Source organism: Pteropus medius, unplaced genomic scaffold (genome assembly GCF_902729225.1).
Source record: "Pteropus medius unplaced genomic scaffold, Ma_sr-lr_union100, whole genome shotgun sequence".
Lineage (NCBI taxonomy): Eukaryota > Metazoa > Chordata > Mammalia > Chiroptera > Pteropodidae > Pteropus > Pteropus medius.
This window is the reverse complement of record NW_024353909.1, coordinates 1,548,177-1,573,329: the sequence shown is the minus strand read 5'-3', so window position 1 is coordinate 1,573,329 and position 25,153 is coordinate 1,548,177. Positions and strand designations below refer to the sequence as shown.

General features: G+C 38.6%; 1 protein-coding gene and 1 non-coding gene across 4 annotated transcripts in view; one reads left to right on the top strand and one right to left on the bottom strand.

Annotated features, from left to right (window-relative positions):
- The window catches only part of WWP2 (WW domain containing E3 ubiquitin protein ligase 2), a 122,521-nt gene extending 100,571 nt beyond the window's left edge, over positions 1-21,950 (bottom strand). The window contains exons 1-2 of one of the 3 annotated variants that reach the window (XM_039851857.1): positions 21,800-21,950; positions 3,512-3,596 (exon numbers count right to left, since the gene is read on the bottom strand). In XM_039851857.1, the coding sequence (XP_039707791.1) occupies positions 3,512-3,581 (70 nt within the window). In that variant the 5' untranslated portion in view covers positions 3,582-3,596; positions 21,800-21,950. Of the gene's footprint in view, positions 1-3,511; positions 3,597-18,070; positions 18,116-21,253; positions 21,453-21,799 lie in introns of those variants that run through there. The other 2 variants (XM_039851858.1, XM_039851859.1) reach the window with 2 other exon arrangements.
- Positions 21,951-24,378: 2,428 nt separating this feature from the next.
- On the top strand, positions 24,379-24,520 carry LOC120593979 (U4 spliceosomal RNA). Its single transcript, XR_005650475.1, has one exon. It is a non-coding gene; the product is annotated as a U4 spliceosomal RNA (small nuclear RNA).
- The last annotated feature ends 633 nt before the right edge of the window (positions 24,521-25,153 follow it).

Genomic DNA, 25,153 nt, shown 5'->3' with positions numbered 1-25,153 from the left:
CTATAATTAGAGTCCTACAATTTTGAGCCAGTTTCTTTGAAATCAAGTTCAAATTCTTTATTTAATAACTGGGCCAACTAAGATGCAGAATGGTGAAATAACATCCAAATCCTAGAGCTGGTCAGAGCCAGAGCTAAACTTGGAAGCAAGTCTCCCGGCTCCCAGGCCAATTCTTTGAACTCTGCCATGATGTTTCCTTTTCTGTCCTCTAGATTTATTCCTTAGGTTCCTTTTTTCCTCTTTTTTATTTTGACAAAATTTCAGCAAAGCTTTTAGAAAAGCTGTAAGAATAATACAGAATTTCTATAAACCCTTTTCCCAGAGTCACCAAATATCAACTTTTTACTATTTGCTTTATTATTCTTTCTTTCTCCTGACTCTCTCTCATACACACACTTTTTTTCCTGAAACTTTGGAAGTGAGTTTTAGATGCTGTGTCCCTTTACTCCTAAATCCTTCACTGTATGATTCTAAGAACAAAGACTTAGCACAATCTAATATAACCATAGCAATCGTCAACATCGAGAAATTTAACATTTTTAATATTATCTAATATACAGCCCTGATTTAAATTCAAATTGTCCTATCAACGTCCATAATAGCAAAAGAGAAAAGAAAATGTTTCTGGTCCAGGACCCAATCTAGGGTCACACGTTACAGTTCGTAGTCTTATTTTGATGTACCTAAACTATAGAAAAGTTGAAAGAATAAATAATTGCATACTCTTCGCCAATTGTTATCATTTTGCCACATCTGCCTCTGTCCCGCTCTATGTATGTGTTTATATCAGTGCTATTCAACAGAACTTTTGTGATAACAAAAATGTTCTACACCAGGGCTGTCCAATGCATTGCCATGTGATACATGTGGCTATTGAGCACTTTAAATATGGCTAATGTCACCGAGGATTTGAACTGTAAATTTAATTTAATTAATATACTTTTAATGTAAATAGTTCTACAGGACTATGGTGGCTATCTTATTGGACAGCACAGGATTTATATATTATATAATATTTATAACTACATTTTTGTGTTTCTATGTCTATATCCACACACTTTTTTTCTGATAAACTATTTGAAAGGAAATTCTAGACATCATGACAGATCAACCCTAAATACTTTCAGAATGCAATTCCTAAGAATAAGGACATTCCTCCACCTAATCACACCATCATTATTATACCTAATGAACAAGCCCAATCCCATCTGATCTTGGAAGCTAAGCAGGGTCAGACTTTCAGACTTGGTTAGTACTTAGATGGGAGACCACCTAGGAAGAGCAGGTGCTGTAGGCGTAAAAAATAAAAAAATAAGAGATTGTAAGCTGACAAGGTCCTTGCAATCTGTGAGGTCAACCAAGGGTTGCCTCACCTAAAATAAATAAACAAACAAACAAGCAAATAAATTTAGTTACTCTCTCTATCAATTGATATTCATACCATATCCAAATCTCTCCAATTGTCCCAAACATATTGTTTATTATAACTGTTTTCCCTCTAATCCAGGATCCAGTCAAGATGAACACATTGCATTTGGTTGTTGTCTCCTTAACCTTTTAAAATTTAAAATGCTCTCTCTTCCTTTTTACATAACAATGATTTTTAAAGACTTTCACCAGCTGTCTTCTAGAATGGGCCAAATTCTGCATTTTTCTGATTGTTTCCTTATGATTAATTCAAATTGAACATTTTAGTCAAGAATATTATATAGGTTACATTGTATACTTATTACACACACTACATTGTTCTCCTATTGGGAATGTTAAGTTTGATCCTTGGTTAATGTGGAGTTGGCCAGGTCTCTTCACTGTAAAGATGTATTTTCCCCTCTGTAATTTATAATTAATCAGCAGGATGATATTTTGAATGTTTCTTTTTCTAAAATACAAGCCAAAATAAAGGCTTCAAGATACAAGCAAGATTACCTAGAAAGTTTATTTAGCTTTTAGAGTCAACAAATAAAGCAAAAATCACATATGCCCAAAATTATACCCCTGGCATATTATCTTTCAATAGGTTCCAAATAGTCCGTTTTTTGCTTTGTTAGCTGCGTTTTCAGTGTTTTTTGAGTTAAATATCACGGAAAATAGTTGGCTTCTGTTTAAGGGCTTTGATGCATTTTTAAAGTGTATCTTAAAACTCTAGGATTGCACTATGAAGAAGCATAGTAACATCTCCCAAATTACATCATAGGCTCTATAAATGAAACACACGAGAGGAAGAATAACCCATACTACTTAAAATTTATGCATACTAAATTGTTATTTCTTTCTCTCTTTCTTCTCTACTATTTTCCTGGATGGAATTATCAAATCACTATAGATTCAATGCCTATACGAAATAGACCTATATGATCAAGTTAGCTCTTTCCACAATAGTAAGAAAATTCTCACTGAAGAAAGGTCAAGGAGAAATCTGTTAGAAGTCAGTGTTTTTCTTGAATAATATGGATCCAAAATTGGGACCTCGGGAAGTCACCAAGTTCCATGGGCAGTCTTCTGTTTTAACCTAGGCTTGCTAATTATTAGGTAAGATAGTAAAGGCTATAGTCCTAAATTCAAAACCCTATGAGTTTACTCTAATCCTTCTCCCTCCTCAAAAGGGCTGGAGCAGCAATGAGAGGCCAAGAAAAATAACTTAAAAGTATCAAGACTATTAAAAAAAAATCAATATGAAAAAGGCAAAGAATATGGACAGGCAATCCACAGGAAAGGAAATATAAATTTCTCTTAAATATATGATAAGATGCTAAACATCTTATGATGATGAGATGATGAGAAATGGGGGATCAGATCAAGTGGGATCTTCAGCTTTTGTTCTGACTGAGACGGAGAGCCCTTGCTGTGTTTGAGCAGAGGACTTACAAGAGCTAACTTACAGTTTAGTAAGATCACTGGCTGCTGTGTGACCAACAGAATAAAGGGGGACAAAGGGCAGAAGCAGGGGGATGGGTTATGAGGCTACTGTCTAAACCCAGGGTAGAGGTGGTAGCAGCTGGTGAGGATGGTGAGAAGTAGCTGAATGTTGAAGATAGACACAACCAGATTTGCTGATTAGTTGAATATAGGATATGAAGGGAAAAAATCAAGAGTTCGGTTCCAGACATGTCACATTTTAGATGTTTACTAAACATTCAAGTGGAAATGACAAGTGGGCTATTGGAGTTCAAAGGAAAGATCAAGCTAAAGATACAAATTCGGCAGTGATCTTATATTGGTGGCATTTAAACCCAGGAGGTTGGATGAGACCACCTAGCGAATGAATGTAGATAGAAAAGAGACCTGGGGCATGAAAGAATCTCCATTTTAGACAATTTTTGCCAAAAGTTCCTTTTTTCTTTTTCTTCCAAGAATTTCAGCTACAAATGACAACCTATGAGAATGAAAAGCTACACTCCTAAGCTATTTCACAAAATCTGGCTCTCCAGACCAAGGTGTGGTATAATTCCACCTCTTCTCCAGAGACTGGGTTGGACCTCAAATGACAAACATTTCACATGGTGCCACTCACCCTTCAAAGTAAGCTGAGACTTCTCAAAAGGCAGGGCCACTCCTGCCCGGCTGGAGCTGGCAGATGCCATATCATCACCAGGAAACTGCAAGACAAACATAGCAGTAGGTATAGAGAATATCTGATAAAAGATTAAGGAACTGGACCCAACTTTAATATTTGAATTTAAAGAGAGAAAAGCAAGAAAATATAAACATCGAAGCAACTGTGGCCATGCTACTTCCAACAGAGTGGAGTGTGCCTGTCTTAAAATTTATGACTATTGAACCTGAGTAGGTCTCGGATAGCCTAAGAAGAACATAGCACTGTTACATCAAAGTCTGGAGGAGGGAGAGCCTAATATAACATCTCCAAAAAAGAAAGTCACAATTCAACAATTAAAAAAAAAAATTAATTTTTCAAATGGGCAAAAGATCTGAATAAACATTTTTCCAAAGAAGATATACAAATGGCCAATAAGCACATGAAAAGATACATGAGGCATACCTGTCACTCTATCTTGGCTAGAAGCAGAAGTCTATCTTACACTCTGAATGGATCTTTTTACTCATATACGATGTATGTAGACTGCCATTTGGAAAATATTGGTTTGCTGAGTTTTGCAGATATTCCAAATGTCATATAATATCAAACTGTATTCATATCATAATACAATATCCAAAAAAGTCACATTTGTGAATGTCACCATGGATCTCATCAAGTCTTTAAGAACTGGGAAGCTGTCGGCTCTTTCTGGTAGATGTAAAGTGTTCCAAAATTCTAATTTTCACTTAAAAAGTCATATTTTACAATTGGTAACAAATACCATCAGTCTTTGAAGTGACAGGCTCACCTCATTCATTTTCAATAAAATACTGCCAAATACTCAAACCTAGTAACTTTAGTTGGTCTGTTTTAAAAACGGCATTTCATGAAAAAAGCAACTAATTCAGCTCTCAATTCAAACAATCATACAAGTACTTTTTCTCAACACAACCTTCATACTGCAGGATGCAGCAGAAGTGCTCTGGGCATATTTCCCATTTCATCACACAGAATATTAAAAAGACATGCTCAAGAGTCAAGATTTAATAAAATTAATTTTTATGCTGCTTCATCGAGCACATTCTTAAGTGAAACTGGCTTTTTTTTTTTCTTTTCTTTTTATTGAATGTGCTGTGGTGAGAAATACAATGACAACAGCACATATTGATGGCATTGCCCTGATTCATGTGATGGCACCAACAGTTTTACTCACTTTTGCTTTTGCACTATCAGTGCAAATGTGATAACAGTGAAAAAGGCAAATAAAGTTATTATGAAAATAGTTTCGATCTTGCAAAACCCTAAAAGTCTCAAGGGGCTACCAGGGGTCTGAGGACCACACTTGAAAACTACTGCTGTAAAAACACTATAAAATTCCTATTCTACTTAACATCGCTAATATATTTTTTTCATTCTATTTTTATCTGTTCTCTCCTCCTAATTTCCTATTTTGAAGAGTTGTTCCGCCTTAAAACATGGCTTTTAACTCACCATATTACTCTATGAATATGGGAATTAAATGTAGCTACAGCTAGGTGACATTGACTTTGACACTTTTCATAGGTAAAGTCAAACAATTTTATACTTCAACATTTTTGCCAAAAACATTTAAAGTGACTAGTTTTTTTCTGGACTACTCCATAACTGGCATTATGCTTCAATTTTCTACTCGGAGTAGCAATAGAAACCTCTGAAATGTTACCTAGAACAAGAGGAATACAATGCTGATCAGGATCTCTAAGACCAGACTTCTAAGTTATTAAAACCAATAGTGAATTCTGTTCTTGTCTTATATGACCTATTGGCAGCATCAGACACATTGATCACCTTTCTTCCTTGAAATGCTTTCTTCCCGCGGCTTCCAACACACCACACCTGCCTGCTTTTCCTCTTGCCTCTCAGGCTGCTCTTTGTCCCCTCCTCAATCTCTAATCAACAGAATGTCCCATAGCACCGGTCTTTCACCTCTTCTCTTGGTTATCTCGCCCTATCTTATGGCTTTAAGTATCATCTGTTAACAACCCCAAGTGGCTGTGTCCGGTGTTAACCTCACGCTTGAATCTCAGATCCTCTTTGTCTATAGACAAAATTGAGCTTCTGATATCCCCCTACAAATCCGTTTCTCAGCTAATGACAACTCCTTCCATCCAGCAGCTCAGGTCAAAACTCTGGGGCTCATTTTTGCTTCCCCATTCTCTCTCACACCCCATATTCAATCTCAATAAATCCTACTGGTTCTACCTTTAAAATATGTCCAAGTTCTAACATTTCTCTCCACTTCTACTGTCACTGCCTTGGTCAAAAGCATCATGATCTCTCACCTGGATTATTGTATTTCCTGCTTATGCTGCCCTTTGTCCCCTTCGATCTAATCTCTAAATTCAGCAGTGATTTTTATTATTATTATTATATGTCATATCATATCACTCTGCTATTCAAAACCATCCAGTGGCCTCCTGTCCATCTCAGAGTAAAAGTCAAAGTCTTCAAAATGACGTTGGCGGTCCTACATGACACTCTCCCTCTCTGTATGATACAGGCCTCTCTGACCTCACCTCCCACTTCTCTTTACCCTTACTCGCTCCCCAGCAGCTACATGGGCCTCCTCCCCATTCCTTGAACATACCAGACATGCTCCCCTGCCAGGCTTCTACCCCTCTCCCCAGAATTTTTTCTTTCTCCAGTTGTCCACATATATGGCTTATTCTCCCACTTCCTTCAAGCATTTCCTCAAATGTTGTTTTCTTAAGAGGTCTTCTCTGAACACTCTATCACCCTCAGCTCTCTACGCACATTAGTACCCATCTTTCCCTATTTTACTTTTCTTTCTTAGCATTTATTACTGACATGATTCCTATTGTATTGATTTGTTGTATTTATTGTCTCTCTCTCTCGCCCCTAGAACGTAAGCTCCATGAGGGCCAAGTTGTGTGTCCCATCTATTAATCCTGTAGCACTAGTGTCTAGAAAGGTGCCTGGCTCTTACTAGGAAGTCCTAAATTTTTATCAAATGAATGAATTTGAGCATCAAGCTTCTGAAATTAAAAAGGATGTTTTGACTTCTTTAGACTAAATTTGTTTCGGTAAACAACGAAAAGATCAACTCTCCATCCGTCAGATGAGCAAGCTTTATGTACAAATTAGATGGTATCTGGCAACTTCAGGTAGAATTAAAGGTGCATATATTGTACCTCCCAGGATTCCACTCCTAGGTATTTACCAGGGGAAAATCTTCCAACAAATGCAGAAACCACCATGTTCAAAGATGTTCATCACGGCAATGTTTATAATAGCAAAAATGTGTAAACAACCCAAATACCCATCAATGAGGATTTGGATAAATTATGATATATTTATAAAAAGGAATGCTATATAGTACTTAAAATACATTAATTCAATATACATGAAAAAATCTCAAACTATAATGCTATAAGAAAATAAATTTTAAAAAAAGCAAGTGGCAGCCTAAGTATAGTATGATGGCACTGGCATACATTTGAACTAACACAAAACAATTGTATATATTGTTGTGGGCACACATAAATGGAATAAAAGTACAGAAGTATGGATAAGAAGGATCCATACAGAGTTCAGAGCAGAAGTTACCTCTAAGGTAGGAGAAGAGGGAGCAGAGGAATGGGACTAAGAAGAGACCAAGGGAACTTCAACTGTATCTGCAACATTTTATCTTTTAAAAAAAGTTCTGAAGCAAATATGGCAAAATGTTAATATTCATTAAATCCAGATGGTAGTTTTAATGACCATTTGTTATCTTATTCTCTGAACCACTTCATATTTTTGATCTTTTTCATAATTTAACAATAATTTTAAGGAAGAAAAAAGATCATATCTTGAATAATGGAGGAAAGATTAATAATTGTAAATTAAGCCAACAGGCTTTTAGTAACAGAGGTTAAAGCACTAAAAGCTGGAAATGCATTATTTATAGAGTTTAAAAATAAAAAAAATCTTTTTAAAAATCTTTACATTTACTGGGATTCTTTCTTTCCTAAGGCTACACAACTGAGGGTAGTTTTTAAACTAACTTCTTCTCCCTGAGCTCTAGCTATTTTTAGCTCCTGGTGGGAACTCAAGAAAATCCAAGAGAATGATACTCGAAGCCCCTACATGGCCCACTAAATGGGAGAAAGACCAAACCTCTTGATCTATACTTCATGACTCCAAAGCAAAATCAATTAGAAAAATTCTAAAGAAGGCTCAGAATAAAACCAACTGGGAAAGCAGGAGAAACAGAGTAGACGACACCACCATGTTTTTGTCCTCCAATGGCTTTCATAATTAGAGTCCATACTTTACTAACCATAATCTATGTTTTTATATGGGACTTTGTCTCTCTTTCCAGGTCCAATTAACAAGATACCACCCTGACATTACAAAGTTAATACTTTGAATTGTAAAACCTTTCCAATTATGTATTAAGAAAAATAACCATTACTACGGAAGGGAAGTCAGAGCCCATCCTGGTCAAAGTCCTTTCAACCTATTTATCAGCTTCTACCTCAGGGTCCCATACTGGACATGGTTCCTAATGAGCATGAGGTCCAAATCCCCACTACCCACTCCAGGAAGCTAATGAAACCTGAGACCCAGAATTTACTCTGCACCTGTCTAGCAAAACCATACGTGGACTCAATAATTTTTTTCTCCCGATCATAGCAATGAGAAGTGTGTGCATCTAACTCACTCCAAAAAAACTGAGTTTGCACAAGCCTAGGCAGGCAGGGTGAAGAGGGAGAACAATGTTTAAAATATCCCCAAAGGTTATAGATACACAAAGAATTTCATTATTGAAGGGAGTAAGGGATATACTGGGAGGAGAAGACAAAACTGAGTCTGGCACATCTGCCCAAATTTCTTTAAAAATAAAAATAAAAAACATATTGCCCTCTGAACGTAACCTCTATATAAACCTTGAAAATGTTTTTTAAAAACAATAGAGTAGAAAATATAAGAGTACATTATACATAAAGGAAAGTATCTTTCAAGAAAGTTCATTAGGATAAGTGAACATTTATGTACATGTATACTGGGCCATGATATAAAATATATGTCTTACTAAAGGGTGTAGTCAAAAAAGCTTCAGAACACCCAGTCTACAACAAACCCATCTGAGGCAGGGCTTTAGATTAGAGAGGCACAAACACCACAGAACCCAATAAGCAAACATTGGGGGCCAACTAACTATTCACTCGAGAGAAAAGTTATTGGTTTATTATTCTTTTAGTGTGAGAAATTTTTCCACATGGGTTTGGATGAAAGGCATTCATTCAATCAGTCATTATTTACTGAACGTTTATTTTGTACCATGCACTGTTTTTGGTGCTAGGGATACATCAGAGAATAAAACAGAAGGGGAAAAAAAATTCCTGCCCTACAAGGTTCTCCCAGTAAAGAGCCAAGAATGAGCCCTGGCTCTGGTAGGTGAGGAGGAAAAGGAACCACTGTGAAATATGCCCAGAGACATCTCTGTAACACAGCCCTCTTCTACCAGGGCCTTATCTCAACTGGAGGGAGGGACTTTCCCTGACTAAGGCCCCTTCTAGTCCTCTTGTCTCACTTAAAGGGGAAAGCAGTTAAAAAACACTGTAAAAGTCACAGCCCAGGAACATTGACTCACTAAAAGACTGAGATTTAATCATAAGATTACAAAATGCTTCTCCTCCCCCACACTTTACCATTATATCCAGAGTCCAATTATCAGCAAATTAGAGCTGAAGGGTGCACACTCTATTTAAGGAGTTCTTAGGGAAGACCAAGATAACAGGGGTGACCAGTACAAGGCCACTAGAGGAATCTGAGGCCTCTAGTACCTACAGTTACAGCAACTGTTAAACACAAACCAACTTTTAGCTAGATTAAAATAAAACCCCAAATTAAAGACCTATTCACCTCAGTTCCCATTACCCAACACATAATAGGAAAAATTATGTTATGCTAACAGGCAAGACAAAACAATGTAAAGAGACAAAGCAAACATCATAACCAGACTCAGATATGGCAAGATTTTGAAATTGCTGGACAGAGAATTTAAAATAACTATGATTAATATGTTAAGGGCACTAATGGAAAAAGTAGACAACACTCGAGAACACATGGGTAATGTAAACAGACACAGAAACTCTAAGGATCAAAAGAAAATGCTAGAAATCTAAAACACTATAACAGAAATGAAGAATGCCTTAAAATGCTCATCAGTAGACTGGACATGGCTGAGGAAAGAATCAGTAAGCTTGAAGATATGTCAATAGAAACTTCCCAAACTGAAATGTAAAGAGAAAAAAGGATTAAAGAAAAAAAAGAACAGAACATCCAAAAACTGGGGGACAATTTCGAAAGATGCAAAATACACCCATAATTGAAACACCAGAAGAAGAGAGAATAAAGCAGAAGAAATATCTGAAGTACCAATGGCAAGAATTTTCCAAAATTAATGACATACACCAAACCATAGATCCAGGAAGCTCAAAGAACATCAAACAGGATAAATACCAAACACAACAATAGTTTTTTTAAAAAATTACACCTAGGCATATCATTTTACCATATTCAATCTGGAGAAAACTAAACACAAAGAGAAAATCTTAAAAGAAAGCAAAGGGAAAAGAAACACCATCCCTATGGAGGAACAAAGATATTAATTACAGCAGCCTTCTTGTCAGAAACCATACAAGAAGAGAGTACAGTGAAATATTTACAGTATTGAAAGGAAGAAAAAGCCTGCCTGGAATTTTTACATCCAGTGAAGTTATCCTTCATAAGAGAAATAGAAAAGAACTTTCTCAAATAAAACCTGCCCGGCAAGAAATATTTTTTAAAAAGTTCTTCAGGGAGAAGGAAAATGATATACAGAATGACATACAGAAAAGAGCATGGGAAAAGAAATAAACAAAGCTCCACCACTGGCTTCTTTATACAATAAAAGACTGAACATAGGGAAAGGACATGTGCTGAGAGGGGATGCCAAATAGAAAATAAAAGAACTAACGATACAGGTGACAAGTGGTAGAAAAAACAAAGCAGTAAAGGAGATAGGAATTTGGGGTGAGAGTTGGAAGCAGAAATTTTAAAAGTTGTAGACAAGGAGTCTCATTGAGAAGGTGACTTTTGAGCAAAGATCTAAAGAAGATGAAGGAGGGAACTGAGGATATCTGCAGAAGAACATTCCGGATAGATAAAAAGGTCTTAAGATGGTAGCATGTCTTGGGAACATAAGGAACAAAGGGAGGCCACTGTGGCTGGAGGGCAATAAAGAAGGAGGACAATGATAATAACCACAGGAGAGGCAGTTGAATTTATCCTGTTAGGTAAAATTATCCTTAATGAAATACGAAATGCCTTGGAGCAGTGGTTCTCAATTCTTTCTGCATATCTGAATTATCTAGAGAGCATTTTTTAAAAAATACTAACAACCAACTCCTAACCTCAGAGATTCCCATTTGATTGGTCTCAAGTGAGGTGGGGACAGATATGTTATTTAAAGGTGCATAATATAAAGGTGATCCTAATATAAAGTTGGGGTACAAACCAGTTTTAGCATCACTGAATGAGTTTAGGCCTCAACCAATCTGAGTGCATTGAAAGCAGGACTTTAGCTCTACCAGAATGTTTAAGGCTAAACAAAATTATGCAAAAAAAATTAACATAGAATAATATGCAAATGAAAAAACTGGGGCAACAATAACTCTAGGAACAGAATACTGCAGAGGAATTCTGTGTCACGAGTGGTTCCAGGGAGACTAAGCATTGCTCCACCTCCCTGATACAAACTTCCCTTAGAGTCTTCCAGGGGCTCTCAATAAACATGACAGATTAAACACACACCTCTTCTCCCTTCTCAAACCCCATCAGAAAGACAAGAAGGCAATACAAAAATATAAATCTACTAAAAAAGAATGGAAAAGGAAACAACAGAATGGCAGCAAGATTTTGGAAAATGGCAAGTAGGTTGAAATTGAAAGCTAACTGCCTGCAATAGGGGACATCAACAAGAAGCAAGCTGCCTGCCATTGAGGAATCCCAGAAAGGGTCAATGATTGGTGGCAACAGGTACTTCTGAAAGTAAGGGCATAAGTTAAGCTAAAATAGGAAGACTGATAAAAGCTTATAAGGGAAAGAGAGCCCCAGTCTCCTCCACTCAATTCACCTAGGCAGTTACGCCTCCCTAATCCTAAACAGGAGAATTAAATTTTAGACTAACCCAGACATGACTTAGGACACAGTTGAGGGTAGGGATGAGGCACCATTCTGATCCAAAGACATAAATGAAAGTCTATATTATGAAACGTGAGAGGTCTCTGTCCCCCAATCCCACTCACCTTCCCTTAATTGGGGCCTAGCATACAGATCAGCCTGTTGGTACTTCGCTTAAATATAAACAACTATTTGAGGAAAGCCTTAGACATAAGAGCCAGATAACAAAACAAAGAAGAAAAAACTCAATTGCTAAGGTGATCCTAAAATTCATAGGGAAGTGGAAGGGACTGAGAATAATCAGTACAATCTGGAAAAAGAAGAACAAAGTTGGAGGATTCTCAGTTTCCAATTTCAAAACTTACTACGAAGCTACAGCAATCAAGACTGTGTGGTATTGGTATACGGATGGACATACAGACCAGTGGAATAGAATTGAGAGTCCAGGTACAAACCCATACATTTATGATCAATTGATTTTAGGAGTGCCAAGACGATTCAATGGGAAAAGAATAATAGTCTTTTCAACAAATGGTGCCAGAACAACTAGATATCCATGTGCACATGAATGAAGTTGAACCCTTACCTCATACTTTCTACAAAAATGAACTCAAAATATCAAAGACCTAAGTATAACAGTGAAAACTATAAAACTCTTAGAAGAAACCATAGATATAAGTCCTCCTGACTTTAGATTTAGGAAATGGTTTCATAGATATGATACAAAAAACACAAACAAAAAAATAACCTAGATAAATATGACCTCATCGAAACAAAAATTGAGAAAATACTTGCAAATCATGTCCCTGATCAAAGACTTGTATCTAGAACATATAACTCCAACTCAACAATAAAAGACAAATAACCCAACTAAAAAACAAAACGGGCAAAGGATCTGAACAGACATTTCTCTAAAGAAAATATACAAATGACTAATAAGCACATAAAAAGCTGCTCAACATCATTAGTTACTAGAGAAATGCAAATTAAAACTACAATAAGATACTTCACACACACCATAATAGCCATAACAAAAATATATACAATAACAAGTACTGGCAAAAATTTGGAGAAATTGGAACCCTCATACATTACTGACAGGAAATGAAAAACAATAAGCAGCTTTGGAAAACAGGTTAGCAGTTCCTGTACCCAGTGTTAAATATTTAACTACCATATAACCCAGTAATTCCCTTTACTGGTAGTTAAACTACCATATAACCCAGTAATTCCCTTTACTGGGTTATATGTTTACTGGGTTAACTACCATATAACCCAGTAATTCCCTTTACTGGTAGTTAAACTACCATATAACCCAGTAATTCCCTTTACTGGGTTATATGTTTACTGGGTTAACTACCATATAACCCAGTAATTCCCAGTGAAGGGAATTACTGGGTTATATGGTAGTTAAATATTTAACACTGGGTACAGGAACTGCTAACCTGGGTACAAGTTTTCTTTTGGGGTGATGAAAATGTTCCAGAATTAGATAGTGGTGATGGGTGCAGAACTCTGTGAAAATGCTAAAATCCACTGAATTGCACATTTTAAAATGATGAATTTTAAAGCACATAAATTGTATCTCAATTAAAAAAAACTTATAGTTAGATGAAACAGAGGTCAAAGAAAACCTTAAAACAATTCACAGAGATAAGAGAAAATACTGTATCCATGAAACAAGAACAGAATGGAATTTGGAAGGAAAGAAAGAAGGAAAGAAGGTAAAAAGGAAGGAAGATAGGAAGACAGAAAGGACCCAGTTGCATGCCCAGAACAATAAATGGAAAAAGAATCACGCTAAGGCACAATAGCATGAAATTTCAGAACATGAAGACAGAGTACACAAACTTCCAGTCGTATTTACAAAAAACAGGAATCAGAATGTCATCAGACTTCTCAGTACCAATATGAATGCTAGAATGCAATGCTTTCAAATTTTAGATAATTTCCAATGTAGAATTCTTTAACCAAGACAACCATTAATCAAGCATGACAGGAAAACAATGATATTTTCAGATTTGCAAAGTCACAAAAAAGTTGCTTCCAAAGCTGCTTTCTCAGGAAGCTACTGAAAAATATGCTCAAGGGGAATAAATGAAAAAGATGGAGGATCCTGGGTATTCACATGGGAAAGGCAAAAAGGAATTCCCAGAATGGTGGTGAAGAGAAGTCCCAGTGCAACAGCCTGGAGAGCAGCCAGTCCAGATTAGACAGTTTATAGGAAGTTGTTGTCTCTAGATGAAAGAAAGAAAACAGAAGAAATAGATTCATGATACATCTGACTGCATTGAAACAAGTATTTTAGCCCATCAGAATGTTTGGGGCTGAACTAGTGATAGGTAAACAGAAAATTTAGCGTATGAAAAAAATTAGAAAATATGTAACTTTAGTAAAAACAATAGTACAAGAAAGGAAATATAATCCTTTCGACATAGCTCAGCTGTGAATAATATTCATAATCGTAAAAGCACAATAATTTAATCAAGATGTGTGATACGGGTGTAATCAGAAGATGGGGTAGAAGTGTGTATGTGGAGACTGGCTGCAAAGAGAGCTAAATCTTCATCTTCAGTGGCTAAATAACAAAAGATAAAACGGACAGGCTAAGAAATAACAGTATTAGGAACTCATTTAGAAATGCAGAAGTCAGTAGCAGAATAGAGTTACTGGTGTCAGTAGGGCCACTGGTCATTGTTTATACAGAACAAGAATCAAGAATAAGATGGGATAAAGCAAGGGACTCCTGTTGCATTGGTAAGTCTTATAATGCTATTTGACTTTAAACTATGTGCATGTATTATTTTCTGCATAAATAAAATTTAAATTCATGAAAGGAAAAGGCTTCTCTTCAAATCAGGTAATAGGATGATGTCCTTATTTAATTTTAATTTTAATAAGAACATCCCACCTATATTCCATTAGTGTAGAAGGTTGAATGGTGGCCCCAACCAAAAAAATATGCCTAAGTGCTAACCCCCCTGGCACCTGTGACTGTGACCTTATTTGGAAATACCGTCCTTGCAGGTATAATTAAGTTAAAAGTCTTGAGATAAGATCACCACCCTGGACTTAGGTTGGGCCCAGTGCCCTCATAGGAGAAACAGGGTCGAAGACAAAGACACAGGGGAGGAGGCCATGTGAAGACTAAGGTGGAGACTGAAGTCATGCAGCCCCAAACCAACAAGTGCTTGGAGGGCTGAAAGAAGCAAGGAAGGATTCTCTCCTAGAGCCTAGAGGGATAATGGCCCTACTGACACTGTTGACACCTTCGAATTTCTCGCCTCCATAACTATGAAAGAATAAATTTATGTTGTTTGGGGCCATCAAGTTTGAGGTAATTTGTTACACAGGTTAGGAACAGGAAACTAATATAATTAGCGGCAAGGCCTTCAATGATGTGGATTTCAATTCACATCCAGCTGAAGCTAGAAGTCTTTCAGCACATCAGCAACAGATTTTGGGGCATCCCGCTTCCATGTCCACCTGCATCCAGACCCCACAGTAACTTCCTTAAGAAATAACTCTGCAGTTACAGGGGACATGGTCTTGCTGAAATAGTCTGTTTCTTAATTGTGATTCCAATACAAAACGGAATCCTATGTGTATCGTTATGTTTTAATCACTTTAAAAAAAAAGCATTTTTCATGCTCTATTTCAAAACAATCTGTTGATATCACTACTAACACAATTGATTAGTTTTTAAGAATTTGAAAATAATGTATCTATTTTAATGACAAGTGACCGAATGAAGCAAGAAGGGCTACATTAGAAGAATAAATAACAGGCAGCCTATCTTCTGCTCTTCACACCAAAGCTTTCCCATTTACCTGCTCCCTTTTACCTCACTTTCCCTTCCTACTGTTGCTAGGCCCTTCCTCTCCTTCCTACACCCTGTGATGTGGGCATGCCCCAGGTACCACTGCTGGACTCACAACCAAAAGGGTAGCAGCCCTCTGGCTCAGAGTTGGACTGTAGTATATATAACCTAACTACCAGCTTGGGACGGAGGAGATGGGGGGCAGGGAAGGGGGGTGTTATCAGCTCCACCCTGAAGAGAATAAAGAGTACTCTTCCCTAACACCTTTAATTTTAAATAAGAAAAAGGAAAAAAGCCAGCCTTTTTTACCTATAGCCCACTGGCTGTTGAAAAAGAAGAAACTATTAGCTAGGGTAGTAATTCCTGAGTCCTTCTCATTAGCCAAATTAAGCACGTCAAGGGTCCACCCACTGGCTCAGTTTCCAGAGACATCTAGAAAGACAATAAAGATCTATGTAGTTTTTTTTTTTTTGGTTAAAATACTTGAAATACCTGAGGGAGAACATCTTTTATCATATTCAGCTGAGAGCATCAGAGGAAGCTGAAGAACATGCCCTGGCACCAGAAGATGAAAGACAATGGCTGCTGTTGCCCACACTAAAACCTTAACTTGACCCTCAGAACACAGAGAGTGCATTCAAAACAGGACTGGCTGATTCTTTATTATTATTGAAATATAATTCGCATACCATAAATTCACCCTTTTGAAGCATATAATTCAGTTGTTTTTAGTATATTCAGGGAGTTGTGCAACCATCACTACTAACTCCAGAACATTTTTATCACTCAAAAAGAAAACCCCATACCCATCACTAGTCACTCTTCCTTCCTCTCTGCCCTCCTCCAGCCCCTAAAAACCACCAACCTCACCAATCTGCTTTCTGTCTCTATGAATCTGCCTATTCTTGACATTTCAAATAAAGGAATCACATAATATGTGGTCTTTGTGTCTGGTTTCTTTCACTTAGCATAATGTTTTCAAGGTTCACCCATATAGCATGTTATCAGTACTTCACTCCTTTTTATGGCTGAATAATAATCTATTGTGTGGATATACAACCTTTTGTTTATCCATTTATCAGTCAATGGACAACTCAACACTTGGATTAGGATGGGTTAATTCTCAAAGCCAGGAGACTATAAAAGTCAAGGGTACCTTCAGCAGGAAGGCAGACAGAATTCTGACATGCCCCTGCCAGGCCCCTTTCATTCATCTTGTCCAGTCCTGAGCCAAGATCAGTCTTTCAACAAATGCTTATAGACACCAATCTGCACAAGGCCCTGGAATACAAAGGTGAATGTCACAGGGCCCCTGCCTTCTGGGAGCTCAGATATCTTGCTTTAAGAGACCCCCCCACCACCACCAAGGAAACAACCACACCTCAGATTTAGCAGGTGATAGATCCTGAAAGATCTAAATTACCTGATTATTCTTATCACCCAACTACAGCAAGAACCTTTCAGACCAGTCAATCTTTTATAGGCAAGTAGATTTAACCGCTCACTAGCCTTGACTGATATTGGACAAACTACCTACCCTCTAAACCTCAATTCACCTATAAAATGAACCTAATAGTACTTATCTTATAAGCTCACTGTAGGGATTAAATTAGTTGAGATGAAGCAGCCAGCACATAGTAAGTGCTCTTCAAGTATTAATGGCAAGCTAAACTAGTTCTTCTTGATGTTGTAATTCTAGGCTCTGGGATTCCTGAAATTCTTGACCCAGCTATGAGTAAAGAAACCACTGAACACTGATCTCGAGATGAAAGGGCCTGTATAGAAGATGAGCCAGGGAAGAGCAAAACTACTCACCAGCACCTAGATTTTATATTTAATTAGCAAACTGTAGAAACAGGCAAAGCTTCTTATTTATAGCTATAGATCCACCTGCATCTACTTCTTGAAAGATGTGGAAGAGAAGGGTCTGTTTAAAAGATTCCTCCTTTCCTTCACAATCTCATGCCTTTCCAGTTCTTTCCAACACTAATGCTTCTTTCTTGGCCTCTTTCCTTCATCCCACATTGAGTTACCTTCTACTCTGAAGGACCATTTTGAAAAACAATCAAACGAATTTGAACTTTGCCCAATGACCAAGCACATTAAAAAGAGAGAGAGGAGGAGAGGGGGAGGTCATATCATTGGAAGTACAGTGGAATTAAAGGGCAGTAATAAAAGAGACTGGAAAAAAATGCATAAAAGAGACTGGAAAGCAGATGTCATGACAAAACAGGAAGCAAAATACATGGGTGACACAGAGGAAGAGGACCTGCCCTAAGGGGTCAGGACTGTCAAGGCTTGGTATTTGGGGTTTTTAGAAGTATTAACGCTTGACTTAAATCACTGAACATTTGTTTACAAGCTGGGTGGGAAAGGGAGGAGCAGGGGACTGCGACCTTCTAGAAAAGATTAAGTTGGTTCTTTTTAAGGAAAACAAGATCTCTTTTCTTCCTACCTTTCAGAATTTCCAGAGTCTATAATAGCCCTAAATCAAAATCACTCACAATCACTCAAAAGCAGCTCACTGATTTGATTCCATTGGGGTTTATATTCACGCATCCATTATCACGTCTTACTGATGGAAGCATCAGACTTGGAATCAGAAAACAGATTCAAATCCCAGCTCTTCCATATCTTAGCTACATGACCTCATGTGGGTCACTCCACCTCAGTGAGGGTCTGTTTGTTTCAAATTTATAAAACAATGGGATGCCTGACAAACAACATACATTCAACACATGTTAGGTAAAACCCATATTTTAAACACTAAAAACCCATTACCCATCCATCCTTCCAGACGGTCTCTTTCCCATCCTTCTTGGAAGTCTCTAAATCTGTTGCCAACCCCAAAAGCCAGACTATTTCCAGAAACTGGCACTCAAATTGATTTCAACGGCACTACAAAGATGCACACTTGGAAGAGCAGCATTCTCAAGAAAAAAGAAATCCATTAGCTGTGGTTTTCAAAAATGTCTTTAAATGAAAAGCAAAAAGGAGAGAAAATCAAGCTCCCCAGATGTAATACAATGCTTTGCTATATTTAAAATACCTACTCATATAACAGTATAAACTGAGATTTTAATTCGAAATTTAACTTCTAACAAGAAGCACTCCTCTTGGATATGTATTCACACTACTCCGTAAGTGACTTTGTCCAGTCGCTTAACTTTAAATACTGTTCACATGCTAACAGCTTCCACATGCACATCTCCAGCCCAGGCCTGTCACCAGACTTCCCTAATTGTCAACAACACATCTTCACTTAGATTTCTATAAGCATTTTGCAATCAGTGTGAACAAAACTGAGCCCCAAATTCTGTTCCTCCTACAGTCTTCCCCATTTCAGTTAATGACAATTCCACTCTTCTAGTTGTTCATGCCAAACACCATGGAGTCACCCCGACTCTTTTCTTCCTCTCACATCCCACATTCACAGACCCCGCTGGCTGTACTTCAAAATATACGCAGGGCCCAACATCTCTTTACCACCTCCATCACTACCACCCGGCCTATCCTTCACCTGGATCATGGCAGTAGCCTCTGAATGTGTCTCTCTGCTTCTAGCCTTGCTCCTCTTTATTCTTTCTCCCCATGGCAACAAGAGTAAACCTGTTAAAAGGCAGGATGGATCATGTCCACTCCACTGCTCAAAACATACAATAGCCTGCAAGGCCCTCCACCACCTGCCCATCTCTCTCCTTACCCGCAACACCTCTCTGACCTCATCGTCCTCATGCCCACTCATTCGCACCCATCCAGCCATTGGTCTCCTGGCTGGTGCACAAACCTGCCAGGAGTACCTGTCGTTAGGGCTGTTGAATTTGCTGTTCTCTCTGCCTGAACCACTATGTCCCCAATTCAGCCACACGGCTCCTTCCCTCACCTCCTTCAAATCTTCACTCAATTGTTAACCTCTTAGAAAAGCTTCTCCAAGGACCCTAATTCAAAACTGCCACCCTAGCAACATTCCACATCCTGCTTCCCTGCTTTATTACAACATAATATGCATTTTACTTGGTTTCGTTTATTGTTCTTTTCTCCACTAAAATTTAATATCCACAAGGGCAGGATTTTGCCTTTTTTATGTACCACATTCCCTGTGTTTACAACAGCACTGTCCAGTATAATTTTTAATTTAATTATATTTATTGTAATGTAAAAACATCATTGAGATATTTTACTTTTTTCACACTAAGTCCTCAAAATCTGGTATTTTATACTCATAGCATATTCTCAGTGCTCAACAGCTCCATATGGCTATTGGCCACCCTGCCAAACAGTGCAACTCTAGAATAATGCCTGCCATAGATTAAGGACTTATATTCATTGAATCAAAGAATGTTTTCCCAGAAAGAGGCAGCTATAATAGAGTTTTCTAAATTTCAATTGCATTCTACATTCACAATTTTTGCTGTGATCTATCTACTATTTTCTCCTTAAAATGTCATGCTTTTTATACTTAAAAAACTTTAAGTAAAATTTTATATTGCTTCAATGAATGGAAAAGAACAGGGCTAAGGATAAAAGGCCTGGGCTTGAGTCCCTGTTCAGTCATTCACTAGCTCTGGACTCTAAAGCAAGGACCTTACTAAGCCTCCATGTTTCTCCATATGTAGAAATAGGGACAATACCAACCTTCATAGGACCGTGGTGAAGATTAAATGAGATGTTGGTATAAGTGCTTTTAAATGGGATAGTCATTAATTAAGAGACTCAGAAGCCAACCCAAGCCTTTTTCCCAGGCCTATCTTCTTCACGTGGACCAATAACAGAAAACAGCAAGTCTAAGAGCCCAGATTTGGGTTCAAATCCCTTGTCCTCCACTTACAGATATGTAACCTTTAGAAATTCACTTACTCACCAAACATTTACCAAGTGCCCACAACATGCCAGGGACTAAGCTAGTGGCCAGATAACCAAATAAAATATGACCCCTGCCCTGAGCGATCTGCAATCTAAAAGAGAGAAAGAGACCAGTAAAAAAGAAAAAAAAAAGCAATAAATTGTTAAAAACTCAAGTCATCACTCTTATGTGTTTGTTCATTGTGAAATGAGAATAGCACCTTCCCAACCTGGGCTTCCACAAAAATCAAGGCTGCTACAAAAATCAATTTCAATATTTGTCAAATATTCCAAAAACTTGACCTCATAATACATTAGCAAAGTACTTTTTCCCTACTTGTCACCTAAAATGACTCCGGTTCCTGTGAATGTCCAATCTGAACATTCACTCCAGTTATATCGCATCCGTGAAATTCATTTCACTCATGCATAGCTATCTGAGTAAACACGAAGAAAAAGAGGATAACAGTTTTTCACACAGGTATTTAATCTCAAAATCATGATCCAGGTCATAGTTCTAAGGAACACAACACGGACCTCTCGGTCACCCTACATAGTTACACTTTGTCAAGATAAGCAGTCACATGGTAAGAGAAACTGAATAATTTAAAATGAAGAGGAAGTCACAAAGCAGTACAGGTAGAAACTCTGTCCAAGGTTCCAGCAGTCACTGTGTTGCTGAGGTAATGCTGAGCTACGTCGCGCTCAACAGTTTAGGCTAAAAGCCATATTTTAGGGCCAAAGTGCTCACACTCTTTTCTGCAGTTCAGAAATTGACCTAACTTCGGAAAATCTCAAAGAAACATGATCAGAAGGGCTAAGTTCCCAAGAAGTGGAAACCTTACCCAAGTGGCTGTGACGAAAGCAAGATTCTGTGATCTATCCTGAAGTTTAAAAACTGAATGGGACCGAAATCAAAGTCTCGGGTTACAACCATTTCCAAAGAGGAAAGAAGGAAGAGACTCTCAGATGGATTTCAGGCAGTATCTTCTTGAATTCTCCTTTCCCTCCATGTCCTATGCCCATTGTCGAGCGCCCCCTTCCAGTTCAGTCGCAAGTTGCCCCTTCCTCCTGTCCCGACCCTTCCACAAAGGTCACCCCTCTCCACCCCTGGCTTCTAAACTCCCTTCCACTTCTGGAAGGACTTGCTGTCCACCACCGTCCACCACCGTATCCCTGGCTGCCTCCGCGCCCTTCTCGGAGCAGCTCCGGCGCACAGCCCGCGGCGCGCCCACCCGGCTAAGGCGGGAGTCGAGACACCCCTCCTCGGAGGCCGGAACCGCCGCGCCAGGCCCCTCCCACAGGAAGCCACCGCCCCCCGGCGCCCGGGCCGCGCCGCACCGCCCCCGGCCCACCCCGAGCCGCCCGCCGCCTCTGGCTCGCGCCGCTACCTCAGCTCGTCCGCCGCGCCCTCCGCACCGGTGCTCGCTACCTGCCCCGGCCACAGAAGCGGCGCCCAACTCCTCTCCCACTTCCGCCTTCCACCGCCTGCACTCGGGCGGGGTCACGTGCCCACCCGCGGTCACCTGACCCGGAAGAGGCTGGCCGAACCCGCAGGTGTGGGCAACCTAGGCCTGGCGTGGGATCCTCTGGCCGGGAGAAAGCTTTCTTATCCTTTTAATGTGTAAAAGTGGGAGCAATTTTTACTTTCTGGATAGCTCTCGAGCAGTCAAAAAATTGAGGGCTCAAAGCTAGGCGCTTCATATATTCCTCCCATCAACCCCGGAGGCGGGTCTTACCATTAGTCCCACGTTTCAGGTGAGAGGAAGCCATTCGATCAATTAAGTCATCAAATATTTATTGGAGCTCCTTAGGGTTGATGAAATACAGGACGTCCAGTTAAATTTGAATTTCAGATAATCAACCGCATAATATGTATGTGTCAAATAGTACAAGGGGCATATTTACACTTAAAATGTTTATTGTTTATTTGAAAATCAAATTTAATTGGGCATCTTGTATTTTTATTTGCTTTATCTGGCAATCTTATGCCTACTGTGAGTCAGGCACTGTTCTGGGCTCTAGAAACAAATCTCACCTTCCGTGAAGTATCAGTTCTTGTGACATAAAAGGAGAAAAGCTTCAAAACCACTGCTTGAGTCCATAAAATGCCTCACACCAAACTAACCCGCATTCCCTCCATAAATACAGAGCAGGCAGAACTTTATGAATGAGAAAAACAAATCAGCATTACTGATGGTCTGGGACCGTCAGCTTTGACAAGAAGAATAAAAGCGCAGCTTTTCATCTTTTAATCACTTGATTAAAATCAATACAAATTAGCCTTAAGCACTGTGCATTTGTGTGTGTGTGTGTGTGTGTGTGTGTGTCTTTGAGTTTGGATGGATCCTATTATGCATACAAATTGAATTGGTTGAGCACTTGGTCTCTACTGTTCCTATTCTCATTCTGTTAAGGGTGTGGTTCTGGGCAAAGATATGCTAACGACCAACTTCTGCTTCTATAATCTGCTTGCTTGTTTGATGTTAACTAGGGTGTGGTTAATCTGTTTGCTTGTTTGATGTTAAACCAGGCTGTGATTCTAGGCTTTATAAGCTGCCTCTTTTGGGAGCTCGGGAAGTTGGGGGCAGGGGGACGGACTGATCTCCTCAAACCCTGCTTGGTAGAAAGTCAGTCGCCAGCCGGCTAATAAAGGCTCATAATTCATCTCAATTAGCTCCATGGGTCTTAGAATTGATCATGCCACAACAATTCCAAATCCAGGAGATGGTCTTTCAGGGAGCTACAGCCATCTCTTAATACCTTAAACTCTACATTAATCCCACCCATAAAACTATAAAGTTTATTAATGGGAGTTTTACTTATTCTATTCTAGAGGAATTATGGAAGGTCTCCTAGTTTTGATGGCAGTTGAGAAGGTGTTCACCAAAAGGGAAAGAGACTAGGCAAAATGCACTCATACTGCGCATTAAAAGAATAAAAGCTAAAGTATGTATTGTGACCTACAAGTCCCTACATGATTTCTCCCACACCTCGCCTTTATTTCTCTGATCTCATCTCCAACTACTCTTTCCCTCAGTACTTTGCTTCAGTCATTCTGGCCTCAGGGTTTTTGGACTTGCTTTCCCCCCCTCCCCCCCGCCCACATCTGAAAAGCTCTTTCTTCAGATACATCCCACTCCCTCAACTCTTTCAGATGTTTGCTCAACTGTCTCTCAGTGAAGCCTTTCATGATCACCCTATTTAAAATGGCAACATATCTCTTCCTTCTCCTCCTACCTGCCACCTTCTTGCTTTATTTTTTTCCTCCAGACTCATCACTCTCTTTTATATACTTATATGCATGTGTGTATGTGTGTGTATACGTGTATATATAATGTTTCTCACCACAAGAATTATAAAGATGGTCCATATCCCAGTTCCTAAAACAGTGCCTGACTCACAGGAAATTTCTTTAATTAATTTGTTGAAGGAATAGATTTCATCGACATTTATTGAGCACTTAACTCATTACTGTAGGTACCACAGGGTAGGAAATTTTTTTTAAAGACACACTAAAAATCTGAAATATGTCATCATAAAAGTACCCCCTAAAAGTTAATAAGTAAATTTAAATTTTTCATTTAAGGAAGAAGACCCCACAACACAGCTCCTAACTTTTAACATACTTAAAGCGGACACACAATTAACTACACTGCAAAGCAGAAATAATAACAGCTCATTGAGTGAAAGAACCGAACTGTCTTAAATGTGAAAAAGAAGAGTTCAACTCTATGAGGAAAAATCTGATTTGGGTAATCAGGGATCCATTTACAGAGAAGACAATGAGCCACTTTTGGAAACTAAATAAACAGTGATTGGCAGGCAGAATTTTCAGGCAAAAGAAAAAACAAGGACAAAGGCAGAGATAGGAAAGTCCAGGACACTCCCAGGAAAGTTCAGAGGAATTCTAGGGATACTTACTGATTTCACATAAATGTTTCTTCTGCATCAAGTTTTCCTCTCTGCTAGCTTTGCGCAGTGGCAGTATCATAGCCAATGAGGTTTATCCCAGGTGTGATTATTGCTAATTCAATTTTCCTCTCTCCGAGCCCACTGTTATGTATATAGTTTCTACATATTCCAGACCTGGAAATGAACTCAGATCTTCACTGGCACACAGCAGTACCTTCTCTTTCATAAAGGGCCTCGTATGTAAAGGTTGACATTATTTCCAAATGAGTTATACCCTGAGTCCTGTATGTGTTGGAAAGTGTTACTTTGTTAATGTAAGCTGTTTAAAGTGACCACAATTTTCATAATAGTGTTTGAGATTTCTTCACTTTTTAAAAAACTAAGAGCTTCCAAAAAGTGAAGTGTTTCAGGGCTTACCCCACCCTGTGCTACCACAGGAACTACCCTCAATTTCCTGACCACCCCTTGGACTTCCATATCTTGATGCTTTTGCCCTACTCATTCTTCCAGATCTGTCTCCAGAGTCATAAACCCTGAAGGTGCCCCAGACACTACAACAAAATATCATTTTGTTCGCAGCTCTTATATCATCTAACTCATGGTAGTATAAATTAGCTCTCAATATATATTTGTTAAACAAATGAGAGTCCTTCTAAGACTTTAGGGGGCTTGGAGACGAATGTTATAGGGAAATAGGAAAGAAATTAAAATACTATAAAAATGACAAAAGCTACATGATAAAAGAAACCTTTTATAGGTGTACCTCATTTTATTGTGCTTCGCTTTATTGCACTAGAGTTGCATGTTTTTACAAATTGAAGGCAAGACCC